The sequence below is a fragment of the Scomber scombrus genome, chromosome 9 (genome assembly GCF_963691925.1).
Source record: "Scomber scombrus chromosome 9, fScoSco1.1, whole genome shotgun sequence".
Classification (NCBI taxonomy): Eukaryota; Metazoa; Chordata; class Actinopteri; order Scombriformes; family Scombridae; genus Scomber; species Scomber scombrus.
In genome coordinates this window covers 7,847,910-7,863,301 of record NC_084978.1, presented here as the reverse complement: position 1 = coordinate 7,863,301, position 15,392 = coordinate 7,847,910, and the positions used below count along the sequence as shown (strand labels likewise).

At 37.1% G+C, this 15,392-nt stretch overlaps 1 protein-coding gene across 1 annotated transcript in view; it reads left to right on the top strand.

Annotated features, from left to right (window-relative positions):
* rxfp1 (relaxin family peptide receptor 1) overlaps nt 1-10,300 on the top strand; it is a 67,712-nt gene extending 57,412 nt beyond the window's left edge. Inside the window, exons 12-18 of the mRNA XM_062425636.1 lie at nt 1,089-1,160; nt 1,703-1,774; nt 2,904-2,975; nt 4,115-4,344; nt 8,155-8,565; nt 8,771-8,989; nt 9,836-10,300. Of these exons, the coding sequence (XP_062281620.1) occupies nt 1,089-1,160; nt 1,703-1,774; nt 2,904-2,975; nt 4,115-4,344; nt 8,155-8,565; nt 8,771-8,989; nt 9,836-10,260 (1,501 nt within the window). The 3' untranslated portion in view covers nt 10,261-10,300. The remainder of the gene's footprint in view (nt 1-1,088; nt 1,161-1,702; nt 1,775-2,903; nt 2,976-4,114; nt 4,345-8,154; nt 8,566-8,770; nt 8,990-9,835) is intronic.
* Nucleotides 10,301-15,392: the final 5,092 nt, after the last annotated feature.

The window sequence follows — 15,392 nt, the reverse complement described above, 5'->3', positions numbered from 1 at the left end:
TTCCTTTGTGCCGCACACTCTGTTGAATTCAGTGTGTTTTTTTCTTCACAGCTGAAGAGAGATCTTGGTGTCTGTTCTTGTAGAATGATTACCACTGGTGCTGGAGACTTCGTTTAACCTTGACTACAGCCATTATTTTGAGTTTGTATCTTAAGTCATGGAGTTTAATTACGACCAAACGATTTTACTGCTCCCTTGGTGACAGACTTCTTTAGCTTCTGTCAATCTTTATTCAACCTGTCTCTATCACCAGACCAAGGACCCTTGGGATCCAAGCTCTGTTACACACATTAGCATTTTCTCAGAGTAACTCAAATTTGGCATTCAGCAAAAAAGTCAAGTAATGATATAGAATTGCCATGCAGCCTTACTCCTACCTATTACATTATCTTTAACCAGGATGTAAATTGGAAGAAGCAAGAAACGGAGGGGAGAGGTGAACAGAATTAAATATGTATAGTATGTATATGTATGCAGTCAAAACAGACTTCAGCCCAGTAATTACAGAGGTTTAAACTTTATAGAGCAACAAAGTCACAAAGGAATTAGAGTTCAGGGAAGGAGGAAGCATTTAAGGGTAATGGGACATATCCTGTATCCTTATCAGCACGGATATGGTAATCCTAGCGCTTACCCTCTGACTCACAGGAGATGAACTGTGCACTCCATGTATCTTCATCAAACTTTGATGCAGTGCAGCCACAACATGTTGTGTGAGGACTTGGGTTCTCACTTTTATATTGACTCTAAAAAAATCACACTTTCCGGCAGTTATAGTATGATCATTATCACCATTGTTGTCTCCATTTACACATGTACATTGTTGAATGCAAGTAAGTTCAAAGCTATTGGGACTGATGATACACATGGGTGCATCATAAAGGTGAATGACATAAACTTCACAGAGGCGGTATTTATTGCAAGGTTGTTGTTTTCTGTGTGCCTGTTATGAAATCCACCCTCTTTACATTAAAAAGTGTTACAGAAGAGAGTTTTTTCAGTCTATACACTAACTGTTTCTATACACTTATCATTGTTTGTGGTTTTGTCTTTCTGGGAAACTGGTTTGGATTTGTCTCGCCATGCAGGGATCTATCCAACAACAGACTGGTGGCAATCCCTCCCAATCTCTTTGTCTTACTAGGAGATTTGCTCCAACTGTGAGTTATATTTACACAAATACACTCAGATCTACAGTACTGCATGCAAGCATACATATCCCATTAATATGTATTTCTTCTATATCGCTTATCTTGTAACAGAATAGCCATCGGCATTTTGAAGATAACCAGCTATTTAAGTTTTTTTGCCGAGATAATTTCAATGAAATTAGTAAATATGAAACCCACTTTGTATTTGGGCACACTGCATCTTTTGTGAGCTATCTGTGAGTTAGTGTCATAATGAGTCTCTAAACGCACATAAAGGTGGGTACATGACAAGATACTGATATGAAGGTGAATATGTTGAAGTTTAAAAAAAAAAAAAACTATAAAACTTAGATAGAAAATACAAATTTACATGTAGTTACACGTAATGTCACCAATGTTACATCTATTTTCAGGGAAATGGAGCATTCAAAATTGCTCCACCATGTTCTTGCCCTACTAAGCATACTATGTTATGTGGTGTAAATTGAATTATTTACCATGTAAGTCCATTGATTTTCACTACTGACCTTTTCTATGGCCCTATTTTCTAGGAATATATCATACAATCCCATCGTGGAGCTCCAAGTTGACCACTTTGACAAGTTACATAAACTGAAATCACTGTAAGTACACAGAGCTTATTTGTCTCACCACGCTCACTAGCATGCTGAATGATTTATGTAACCTGCCTGTTTAATAGAGAAAAAACCACCAGACCTGTTTAGTGTTAAGAGGCATTTTAAGAGGCCGCCTGTCATGTTCAAAGGTGCAGAACAATAGCAAACATACAAGCACAGCGTGTGATGAATAATAAAAAGGAAAGGAAAAAGGGAAAAAAACACCCTGACAAGCTAGCACAAGGTTATCCCTTTTTGTGAGGGATACAGCCAGGGCTGCCAAATTTGGGTACATAATTGGTTAGGTGTTTTCCGATAGAAAATAAAGTAATTTAAAACCCAGATTTCCTACTTTTCTACACCTTTTCTACACCTCTGGGATTAAATCAAGAAACAGTCATCTGCAATAGTCCAATAGTCTACATTAGACAGATTGAAGATGCTATAAAAACCATGAATGCATCAAGAGCAGTATATTGCGAGGAAGATTCAGAACACATAGAGCATCACTGTAACCATAGTCACTCACTCTCACTCCTGCCTGCTTGCACACAGTGTGAGAGGAGGAGAGACTCTGTCCTGCTCCCAGAAGAGCCGCTGAGATGACTGTGAGCTGCATGCATAGGAATAAATTACAATATAATAGATTTGTGTATATTTCTGACTTTCCCCTGATGATCTGAATAACACAGTGCTGCTGTCACACTGTGCTGCTCTGTCTAGTCTGTCCACGCGCTGTCAGAGTCCTCTTTTCACACTGCGACTTTATCAGTCATAAATTTGTTTTTTACTTAGTGAGACAATGTATATGTCATGTGAGAAGTGTCAATTGCGTAAGCCTCATGGTCAACGTGTGAGAGTTGGCCACCCTGATACAACATTTACTGAATGATGTTTTTCAGTGTTGTTTGGATAGTGTGTAGTGAATGTGCTGTTCCTTTTGAGTCAAGGGCATCAGTACAAATTCTTGTCATTTAGTCCATGAAAGGCGAGGTGACGTGAACCTTTGCTGAAAGCCGTTTTTGTGCTTTTGAAGACTCTTTTAATGGTCTATAAAAAATAAGTCAATATACTGTGTCTGTCTGTTTGTGTGGCTTCTGATGAAGACAAAATAACATGTCTTTATATTCTCCAGGAGCATTGAGGGGATAGAAATAGGAAACATACAATGCCGGATGTTTGAACCTCTTAAATACTTGACTCATATGTAAGTATTCTGTATTTATATTGATCTATCTTTAAAATCTGTATGTATTCATTTAATCCTTATACTTTGGTCTGGATTATAAGGCAGACCATTACCTTTCACACTTCATTTTTCTAGAGGAGTGTCCTGCACTAGGCTTATCAACACTGTCAGGCTTCTCTTCCAACTGGGAGATGATTAAGCCAGCTCAGTGTAATCTTCTCTGTGGGTAAAACAGCTCAAGATACACTCATGCAGGTCTTGGAAAGGATGCAACAGCGAGAAAATAAATGCCCTTCCAGCCTTGGATACAATTGTGGAAAGCTCTTCAAGGCTCTTCAAGGCTCTTTAAGGCTCGTCCTTGTGTAGAGCATTAGTCTATTTCCACTAAGATACTCCAACTTCAGCTTAATCTTTATTTACACACACCTGATCCAAAGTGCTCTATAGTACAGACAGAGGAAAAACGAACACAATGAGGAGAAGATAAATCAAAATGATGATAAAAGACAGACAGCAATAGTAATAATAAAAGTAATAAAAGAACATACACAGAGCATATGACAACAAAGACCTTTAGGGACTTGAGGGGAAGCCTGAGCTGGTTATGTTAAAAGCTAGAGAGTGAAAGGATGTTTTATGTTTACTACTGAAAATCTCAATAGTGGGGGAGCATCAGATGGTGGGAGGAAGGGGATAGAGAAGGCCCTGCCCCCATAACACTAAGTCCTGGATCTGCAGACAGACATAAGTCTGAAGAGACCCTTCACCCATTTGTTTAACCTGTGAATACGAAAAGAATGGTCAACTGTATCAAAGGCTGTGGTTAGATCTAGGAGCAAGAGGACGGAGCAGTTACCTGAGTCAGCAGCTATAAAAGGTGGTCAGATTTGTGTTTAAGTTTGCTCTACTTACACCACATAATTCTGCAATTTTTCTAATCCAAATCAAATCCAGAGAGCAAATCAGCAACTCTTTTCTTCTGTTTTCTTTATCCCATCAACATTTTTGCTTTCCTGCTGTCTCAATTCATAGAAACAAAAAATATCTCTAAAACAGTATAAACTGCAAATGAAGATTCAAAACTTTCTAGCAGTAAATAATAGAATAATTATTATCCCTTGCATAAATTCATACTTTGTTTTAATCTGTTATCACAGCTACTTCAAGAAGTTCCAGTATTGCGGCTATGCTCCTCATGTGCGCAGCTGCAAGCCCAACACTGACGGCATCTCGTCCTTCGAGGACCTGCTCGCCAACATTGTGCTGAGGGTCTTTGTCTGGGTGGTCTCTGCCACCACCTGCTTTGGCAACGTTTTCGTCATCTGCATGCGCTCGTACATCCGTTCCGAGAACAAACTCCATGCAATGTGCATCATCTCCCTCTGCTGTAAGTCATACTGCATTCAAAGTAGAAATGCACATAATGAAAGTATCACAAATTTAGACTTGAATCTGTCCGATTTATTATTATTCATTACATTTTCTGGACACCATGACATAGAGGAAATTGTTTTGATGCTGCATTTCTGAGAATATAAATGTATCTGCAGCTACACAATCGCTGTTGGTCAAATTTACAGTTTACCAACATTTATATTTGTTTATGTATAACTGACTTTCACACTGCCAAAGTGGAAATGACAAATTCTGAAAAATCTTCCTGCTTTTGAGGTAAACAGGCTTCAAAAGTTTTCAAAGAGCCTGATGCTATGTATCATCAACCAGTTTAACTTTGCACACTGTTCAGTCAACACCAGAAATCTTGTTCTGACGCTGCATCTGTCATCTGAATAAAAATACTCGTATTATCTATAAAAATGATTCAATGCATAAAATTGAAGCAAATTATGGTAATTGCTCAAGATAATCCACCCAGTTAAGGTCATCGCTGACTTAATTAGAACATCTTCACTAACTAGACTAGACCAGACTGACTGCACAGATGGTAAATTATATCCTTCAGATGATTTGTACATACAGTTTTTTATGTTAATGTGTTTTACACTATACATTTACAATGTATAATCATCAAGTTATTTTTGCCTTGTTGCAAAAACAACTTCATATGGATGTTTTAACTTATAGAAGTTTCATTTTATCAACCGAGTATAGTCGTGTTTGATGTGTGTATTCCCATGTAAATACAGGAAGTTATTTAAAGAAAAAAATATCTGGTACCACACAGATGAATGTTTGATACGAGCCGTGCCTAAAAATCATGTAATGCATTTTTCTTCACATTTTGGCCTGTGGTATGATTGACATATAGATCCCACCATCCAATTTTAAAGGGGACATATCATGCTTTTTGTGATTGTTACTTTTATACTGCTATAATGTTGGATGTCTATGTAAAACATGGCTAAAGATCAAAATTTGTAAACATTTGTAAAAATGCTCCCTGCAAGTCAAAAGCTCAGGATTCAACCTGCTCTTAACACTTTGTTTACAAAGTTACCTCTATTTTCTTCTAGTGATCATGTCAGATTATTTGCACATGCCCAAAAACAGCTTTCCTTTTCATAGTTTTCTATAAGGTTGTTCCATGGGTTGCTCACATTGTCCTCCCACTCACATATTTCAGATCGCATTTGGGCTGCAGGCAGGTATAAAATAGGGTGTGTACATTATAAAGCAGGTAGTGCACAGTATGTTTATGTCTGTCATTCCCAAGAGAGTGATAACTGCACAGAAAAAATACATACAAGCACAAAATCTTTGTAACAACATAAAACGATATGCTTGTGCTGTGTCGACTTATAGATACGCTGAATATCTATAAGTCGATTATTAAAGACCCTTACTATAAGCCTCAGAGCTGCTGAGATCAAAGACCTCAGAATATGCAAAGCAGAAATTCTATTTTATGGCGGATATCTGCTCTTGTTCACGCTTTCTTCACAATGAAAGCCTTGCCGAAGATTGCAGCTCACCTGCTTAATCTGTCGACCTTTAAAAGTTCATTACTTGAATGTCAGTGGCAGAGTCATTTTTGGTGGCTGGTACTGAACAAGGACAAATCATAAGGTCATTAATACAAGCAAATTATGTGGATATTATTTATTATTTGTTTATTTTGAGCAATAATGGATTATGTGTTATGTAAGAAGGACATGTCTGCATGTTGCTATTAATCCAGTTATTAAAAGAGTGGAACAGATCTGAGTCTGGAGTGAAAGATGTCAGTCACTGTTTTTTTACCATGTGGTCAGATTAATCACCCATTATTCTGTGTCTAAATAATTTTTTTGCCCAACACATTTTGTAAGTTATTTCTCAGAAGGTAAATCAACTCCAGTATCCACACAAAGTCAGTGAGACTCAAGGTCAGCTACCAGAGGTCAGCTTTAATCATTTACACTTGTATGTACTTGTGGGAATTCAATATAAAATTATAATTACTCGGTGAATGCACATATTATTTTCAAATAAGTAAGTAGCAATTCCAAAAGCTGTGAAAAAATCTAACAGTATTACAGTGCATGGGATTCAGAGGTTGTTTTTTTTAAAATTAGCTTTTAAAGTTGAATGAGAACCATCCAGGTTATGCACATCAAAGGAATCTGTCCCCATTCAATTTCCATATGACATAAAAATACTGTAAGCACGTACCATCTGATGACGATGATGATAGTGTGTAAAATTAAAAATGCATGGGTATGTTTCCATATCAAAAGAATTACTATAAAGAAGGGTTGGTTAATTGGTTAATAACGTTGCTATATCATCAAAGAAGCAGTGGCTGATGAAAAAGTGGACAGTTCTTCAGAGCAAGTAGTTATTAATTAAAACATGTTGGGTTGGGATTCGATCATATTTTTTGTTTTTGTTTTCAAGACATGAGTTTTGAAAATAAACAAGTTTACTCAGAGGCTTGGGGCCAGATGCATAAACATCTGTGTAGATTAAATATTGTGTGTGCATGAAAGCAGAAATAAGCATATATTGTCATTCCACCAGATTCAAGAAAGTAAGTATTGTTTTATGACTTAAATTCCAGTCATCGTGAAATGTTGTGTACATGATTAATGCCAAGTCCACAATTATCCATAAATAACCATAAATAGATGCTGTCAACTTTTGACAGCGTGTTTTTAGGAGAATTTAGTCATATCTAATCCTCTTTGGTATGACATCTTGAAACAGTTTTAAAGCTGCCATTGACTGGTGACATGAGAACAGGTGACCGAGGTGTGTCTCTTTGTCACATTATTTAATGTTGATGATATTAATTCATATATTAATTTAGTTCAACATTTTTCTAAAATACAGTTTTTCAATTTCTTGTTGAGACTTGAGAGTCAGATGAGTTGCCAGGAAGTCAATGCTCCAGGTCAAGAAATGGTCTTAAAAAAAACGGATTTTGATTTTAGTCTTCAGTTTTTGCATGGATTTAACGAACAGTATGTCACCTGCAAATATTTGATTTTAAGAGGCGCTGGTAGGTCAATTTTATCTGACCCTTGATGTGTAAGGAGAAATGACAGTTAACGCACAATTTCAATTCTATATGTATGAGTTTCAGGCTTTTACTTCTTCAAGATTAAAATCAAATGTCACTTGTGCTCTTTGCAAACACTAAGTTGAATAACAAAGAGCATATGCATTATGATTGTAGCATCAGACATACAATTTCAGAGTGTATGAATTTCTATGCATGTTATTTTAGATGTGAACACCAGTTGCATTGTCATTTCCCTACTTTATTGATCGTAACAGTTCAGAACACATAAACGAAAAACTGAATATTTGCATCTAGTGCTTGGTTTGTTCTTGATTGCTTCTCTCATACATGGATGTCAAAGGGTTGAGTGGCTGCTGTCTGTGGCTTATAATTATCAATTTCCATATCATAGATGTGTAAAGCCTTTCATGTAGGGCCATTTCTGTTCTTGGGTTTTATTGTATTCTCACTTCTAAGAAATCACACTGCAGTTCCCTTGGAAGAGAACTGCTTTAAAAAGGCCTTCTTTATCATCCACGTTCAGTTTGTTTATTTGGTGTTCAGTTACATTCAGCTATACATTGTGTTCATGTCTCAATGAACAAAAGTCATGTAGTAAATACCACAAAGTTTGTTTAAACTGCTCATAGAATACTGTGTTTGAATGCAGATGTTTAATTGTATACTCCAGATGTCTCTAAAATGTATAGATCCTCCAAATATGTTGCAAAATCGAGCTCTCCCTTCTTGCAGGTGCAGACGGACTGATGGGCATCTACCTATTCATGATCGGTGCATATGATCTGAAGTTCCGAGGCGAGTACAACCGGCACGCTCAGGCCTGGATGGACAGCAGTCAATGTCAGGTCATCGGCTCCTTGGCCATGCTGTCCACCGAGGTATCTGTCCTGCTCCTGACCTACCTCACTCTGGAGAAATACATCTGCATCGTCTATCCCTTCCAGTACTTGACACCTGGCTGGCGACGAACTGTAACCATCCTTCTCGGGATATGGGTGTTCGGTTTTATCATTGCCTTCCTGCCTCTTGCTTGCAAGGGCCTGTTTCGAAACTTCTACGGGACCAATGGTGTTTGCTTTCCGTTGCACTCTGAGCAACCAGAGACGCTGTGGGCTCATGTTTACTCCATCGTCATTTTCCTAGGTAGGAGTTTGACATTGCAATAGTCATTTGAGGATTATTTGTTTTCTTTATTCACTTACTCTATTAACAGAACTATAAAAGCAACATCTCATTATTCAGTGAGTGTATTTCTATCTTTTTGCATGTGGATGCATACTTCTGTTATAATTTTACATCCATATTGCTAATATGGCAATCAAGAAAATAACCTCATATCTCTCTGCAGGTCTGAACTTGGTGGCGTTTCTCATCATTGTCCTATCATACGCAAGCATGTTTTATAACATTCAGAGAACAGGCACTCAAACCACGAAATACAGCAACCACATCAAGAAGGAGGTGACTATCGCCAAGAGGTTCTTCTCTATCGTCATTACTGACTCCCTTTGCTGGATCCCAATTTTCATCCTCAAGATCCTGTCACTGCTGCAGGTGGAGATTCCCGGTATAGTAGAAGTGCTTTAACCATTTAAAGGAACACTCCACTGAAAATCTGACTTTTGAGTATTAAATGCTCGCCCATTGTAAGTTTGTAGCCTGCTGTTTTGTGCAGCTGTTTGGCTTTACAGCGTTAATTCCACTGGTGGCCCAGAGTCATGGCAAAAATTGCACCTACAGAAATTTAGGTTCAGAGCTATGAGAAGGCATTTGCAGGACATTGAAGTAGAGTCTAAGAAGTTGATCTACTCTTGACACACAATGTGTCAATGTGTGTGTTTAGAACATACAAAACATATTAATCAATAACAGGGAATTTGATTATTGTACAGATGCGATTTGAGAAGTTTCTGTGACATTTTGACATGTTTCAGTGTGCTCTTTGCTTTGACTCTGTTGCCATTGGAAGACTTTGTAACTGCTGTGAAACCAAGCTCATGCCTTTAGAGCTACCTTTGAAGTTAAGGTGAGTACCCAAAAGATAGATATTCAGTGGAAGTATTCCCATTTGTGTGTTTTTAAATCTTAAAGTAGCCTTGGTTCCACGATGTATGAAAATGTTTTTCAAAAGTCTTTTATTACTGAATGAAGTACACAAACCTAAAGCTACCATAGTGCATTTTGCACTGAATTCTCAGATGGCCGTTTAGTGTTGTGCAAAATTCATTACATACATAGCTTGGTGAGCCCTGACTACACAATTAGGCCCCCTATAGAGATGAAAAAGAATAATTGATTGTATAATTTGCTTTGATAGAAGGCTTTTTAATGTTGAAGTATACTCCTAACAACTGTTGAATCTGTATGTACCAGCTTTTTGTTTTATGTATTTCTTTCTTTTCTCTACCGGCAGGTACCATCAGCTCCTGGGTGGTTATATTTATTCTCCCTATCAACAGCGCCCTTAACCCCATCCTTTACACGTTGACCACACGGCCTTTCAAAGAGACCATCCTGCAGGTGTGGGCTAACTACAGGCAGAGGAGGCCTCTGCTCAGTGGTCATCCAGTTCATCATCCATCACTCACCTGGCAGGAAGTGTGGCCCCTGCAGGAGAACAGCCAGGGCCTCAACCCCGGGCACCCACTGGAAATGACAGGGATGCTAGCCAAGCTGACCCCTGTGGAAAATACCAACGAGGGATACAATGACATTACCGTGCGCCCACAGCAGCAACAGAAGCAACATACAGTCCTGTCTGTATGCTCACAGAAACAAACAATGCCACATTCACTTTCTCACACACACACATACAAACAAATGAATGAACTCATGTAGGTGTCTAACCGCAGAGCTCTGTGGATCTGTTTGTAATTTCATCAACCAAAATATCAGGTTCATTCATCTCACCAATTAAGAGTGTTTAGCCTATTAAAAATACACATTTTAGTCAGATTTCTCCTTTGTGGTTTATACAATAATGTTTGTATATCCCACAGCTGTTTGCTGATCTTACCCACACAGCAGCCTTTGTAGGAAATGGAGAAGACTTGAGTCTGGTTCTAAAAGGATATTTTAAAATATATATTTCAAATAAATATCTACAGTAACTATTACAGTGAAGCACTAACTAGTACACTACATCAATGGACTATTTATAGTGGAATGTCCAGTTAACTCTTCAGGCAAAGCATTTGATCTACTAGCTTGTATTGCTAATGAATCAGAAATAGAAGAATATTTATCTACAGCTGTGAACAGTAAAAAGTGGACACCTTATCATTTAAACAAAGTTTATTATCAGCATTATTCAACTACAGCAACCGTTGCTGTTGCATATGTAGCTGAATTATCACAAACGACTTTACATTTTTCGATTAATTGGAGATCCAATTTTACTATCTAATGCAGTAGTAGATTTAATGTGGACAAAAACTGAGAGACATTTTTTTAAAAAGACCCATGTGAGAAACCCTCTATGGGAAATTATATTGAGTAATGGAGTTGGCAAGAGATCTGTACTAGAGAACGAAATCTGTAATAGTCCAAATATAGATTTCTCTAATGTGTATCTTTAGGCATTGTTTGGAACATTGCACCATCAAGGAGGCACTAGGGGTTAAATGAAAGTATAGTCTGGAGGACATTTTCTAGACTGACATGTGTCTCTGCCTATTTCACTCTGTTGTCAACAAACCCAACAAGAAGTTTAAAAACAACCATGAATTGATGCTTCTAACAACTATTGTATGTGTAGCCAAAGCCTGACATAGCTTTGTGCCATGCAGATTCTTTGTTGACCAATGAGCCGCACCAATGGACACGGTAACAGGTTTTTTCATTACTGTGAAGAGAGATTTTATTTTGAGTCAGTTCCACATAAACCCTCCTCCTGTGGTAACTACTCACAATTGAGCATTAGAAAATAGCAACAAACATTGTTTACCGTTGTTGGAGTAAATACCTTTTATGAAGACAAGATTTGTAATGATACATGTTCTCTGTTGAAATAAATGGACTTTGGGCTGAAAGCATCAGAGTATCAGACAGGGCTGGGAAGCTCGAAAGTATTGAGAGCTGGACTAATGCATTATCAGTTTTAGTCTTCTTGCAATTTGTTGACAATAACAAGTATAGAATCTCCCCAGCCTTATCATTTACTTTCAACCAAAACATTATCCCTTCAAACCAAATGTGGGTTTTCTGGCTTAAAGATAAACAAACATAGCTTCAAAATGTGAAAAATAAGTGGTTGGTATCACAGAGTCTAGAGTACAGCCAGACAAGGTTCAGGTAACTCTTTTTATTAAAAACAAACAAAACTCACACAGCCCCCCCATGTGCTGCTGTTGCCTTGAAGCTCTTCAGCTTATTTTTGCTCATTTGGCCATCTATTAATTTGTGTCTTCTTGTCCTCCATGTGAATGCTGGCAGAGCTACGCTTCTGTGGGCACATAAAATCTGAAAGTTGTCCCAGGTGAATGATGTAACATTTATTTATTCCCCCTGCAACTCTGACACATCCCATTTAGACAAGTTACAGAAGGTTGCATGCATCCAGTTGTACTGCATATCCCATGTCATATGGCACTAATTAGAAAATAAATAAATAAAAATTGTCCCACAAGTAAAAAAAATAACAAGTAAATTTGGAGACTAAACTTCAGTGTAAAATAATCTACATGTTTTATAGCTCATTAACTTTGGTTTAAATTGTTTACATTTTTATGTTTTCCTACCTGCATTTACACCTTGGTGTGATTGCTCTGCCTTTTTTCGAGAGTTGTAAAATTCCCCAAACGGTTAAGGCAGGAGAAATAATTTCAGTGGTCAAACGTTTTGTTTGGAGCTATGTTGCCCAAGTGTAAAATGAACAAAGCGTATCAGCAAAGGATTCATTAATGGATGAACAAACTCTGTGAGATGTCTGCCTATTTTAGCATTTATGATCATCCACTGTTTCTAGAATCATCCATAATTATTTTATTATTTACAACATTGCACTAATTATCCATTTTTTTGCAAGTCTCTTGAAACACATAAATCTGTTTGTACATTTGCAATTAAAAAAAACACATCATTTGCCAGTTTTATTATGAAGAATTTACTGAATATGATCTTAAGCTCTCATGTGCAAAGCCCATAAGACACACTGAGTATGAATGCTGGGTGAATGCTGTGCTTCATGTTCCTAAACCTTTAAATGAGTTTAGTACAAATTGTCTAAGAGAATGTATCTACTGTAGCAGCATGGGGGAATAGTTACAGATGCATTGAGGATTAAAAGGACACACGCTTACATCTGAGGTCCAACTCTGTGGGATGTATAGAAATTAGTTTGTGCCAAAGATTTTTCTCTTAAGAAGTCTATTCATGGAGCAATGAGAATGATGTTGGTAGACACACAAGTGGATCTGTGATGCACAGATGGATTTAAAGTGATAATACATGTGTTTTTGTATATATAAATGCAAATGTTGTTGCTATCACTTCACCATTGTGAAATTGCTTACAGATTTGTTTTTACTAATACTAATGAGGAGTTGCCTCATTTGTGTGGAAAAAATGTGAAAATTCCTCTTGGAACTGTGTTTTTCATGATTCTAGTAGCAGCTAACTTAGCCTGTTGGTGACAAACAGAGTAATAATCATGCACGTAGTGTGAGTAGAAACAGCCACCATAGCCTACCAGACGTAGGAAACGCACAGTAAAATCAGGCCGAGCCAATACAATCTTAATGCATAACCAGCACACCGGCCTCAGTCCCTCAACACCTGTCAGCAAGAAAAGTATAACAGCAGTAACTGCTGTGATTTTGAAATTTGCACCATCTGCAGACAATACATGATTTTTGTTTTGTTTGTTTGTTTGTTTGTTGTTTACAGCTATGTGTTTTCAGGTGTACATTTTACATTTTAGACCTGCAAAATAGAAGTGCTGCCTATTTCTGGGAATGGTGCAATTAGGGGTGGTCCTAAATAAATGTAATTTATCTGATGAATTAAAAAGGAAGGGCATATGTATATTATCCACTGCAGGTTGATGTGATTCATTTCTGATCATTGTATTCAGCTGAGTACAAGCAAAACATGTGAAATGTAAAATATCACACACAAAAATAGTAGTTACGAAAAAACGAACATAACTTAGACTGTACCTTTCATTGCCTGCAGGTGGTGCAATTGTTATAACCCCAACAACTACTGATTTTTATCCTGTAGGAGGTGATGTAAACTTGTCCATATCTGCAGGTGGCAGGGGTCGGCATGCTTAGAACTGGTCTGCTAATAACATAACAGCTCCCCCCATATGGAGAATCTGCAACCCGTACCTCAGATTCTTTGCATCTACAAATAAATGATTTAATTGCTCACAGAAAGGCATGAATTCAAAAATGAATTCTCTTTTCAATATGACAAATTGGTTTACTTAGAACTAAGCAACATCTAAAGTTATGTTGGTCATCATGTCTATGTTTAGCTTTAGCGATTATCTATGTACTGTAAGCAGTTCTTTTCTTTAGTCAAAATTATTGGTTGCATATTTTGTTGTGATTAATGACTGTAATACTTATGTTGTAAAATTGATTACATATTTTCATAAAAGATGTTTGATACATTTCAGTGTTTATATTACAATCTCTAGACCATAATGTAGTTTAGACTCTGGTATAGAGATTTTGGGAAATGCAGCAATTCCCATAAAAACCACCAAAGATGTTGTTTTATTGTTTTGATTTATTTTATTTTTTTAAACTTTGGAAACAAAAAGGAACATTTTTACTTTAAAATCAGAACCAGAAACCATCAATATAGGCATCTTGTGACGATCTGTGCCCTGTGATAGACCAGCTTTAAACCATCTGCATCATGTCATGATCAGCTTGATATTTCCTTTTCTTTTGTGTGTCACTTGTTACTGAGCAGTTCTACTGAAGAGGTTTCTGGGGTGAATTTTGTTGTTTTCCTTTTTTCAAGATGGAATAGGCATATCAGAATGTATTTCACTCTGTACTTTGCCAATTTAAAGCGTCTGGTTTTTCGGCTTGAAATAGAGAAACTTCATATACAGTATCAAAGTTGAGTGTCTCATTAAGTATCCACAAAAATCTGAGAAACTATTAGAAAACCTAGTTCAAAAACAGCTTATTTGGCTGCTCAAACCATGTTTCAAGATTGTGGAGGCGTGATTGGTTCACACTTGACTGACAGCTCACTTTGACAGCTCGACTGATTGACAGCTCACTCTCAGCTCAAGTGACATTTTATTTTCCATTCAATCACTAAAACAATTTTGTTGCCCTGAAATAAACTACCAAATGTATCAAATGGACCCTACATGGCTAGAAATCTTGACTAATCAGCTAACTGGCAGACTAGCGTAGACCACACACATCTATGTTTTATTGAATTATCTCTCCTGCACTAAGAAAGCTTAGCATATTTGTACCTTACATATTTGAATGGTGTACCCTAGTCTGCCAGTTAGCGTAACACACTAGCTTTCAAACCATGTCAGGTTAATTTGAATTCAATCTAGCTAAAAACAAAGAACATTTTTGTTTTGCAGTGGGTGAGATAATTGGAAGTAATGTCATCAAATCATCTTTCTCTTAAATATGATTGGGCAGATATTTATTATGTAAGTAAAGTCCTTGCTTACCCACACCTAACTGCAACCCAGTAACAAGAGAAGAGAAAGAAACTTCCTAAAGGATTACATATCTATGTCAAAGGGTATGTTCTCATATGTTTTAGGTGTATACTATATGCACATTATGAGTTGCCAATCATGAATTTGTCTTTCCAGGGGCTTTAATGTTTTATAAATTACATGCAATCATACTTTCTGTAAAGAACACATTTTAAAAATCAGGTTTACCTTCTAGATTCAACATTCACTCCGTCTGCTAAGGAGAAATACTTTATTTTATGTTATTTTATTGGTCTTAAGTCACCAGAAGGCTTTG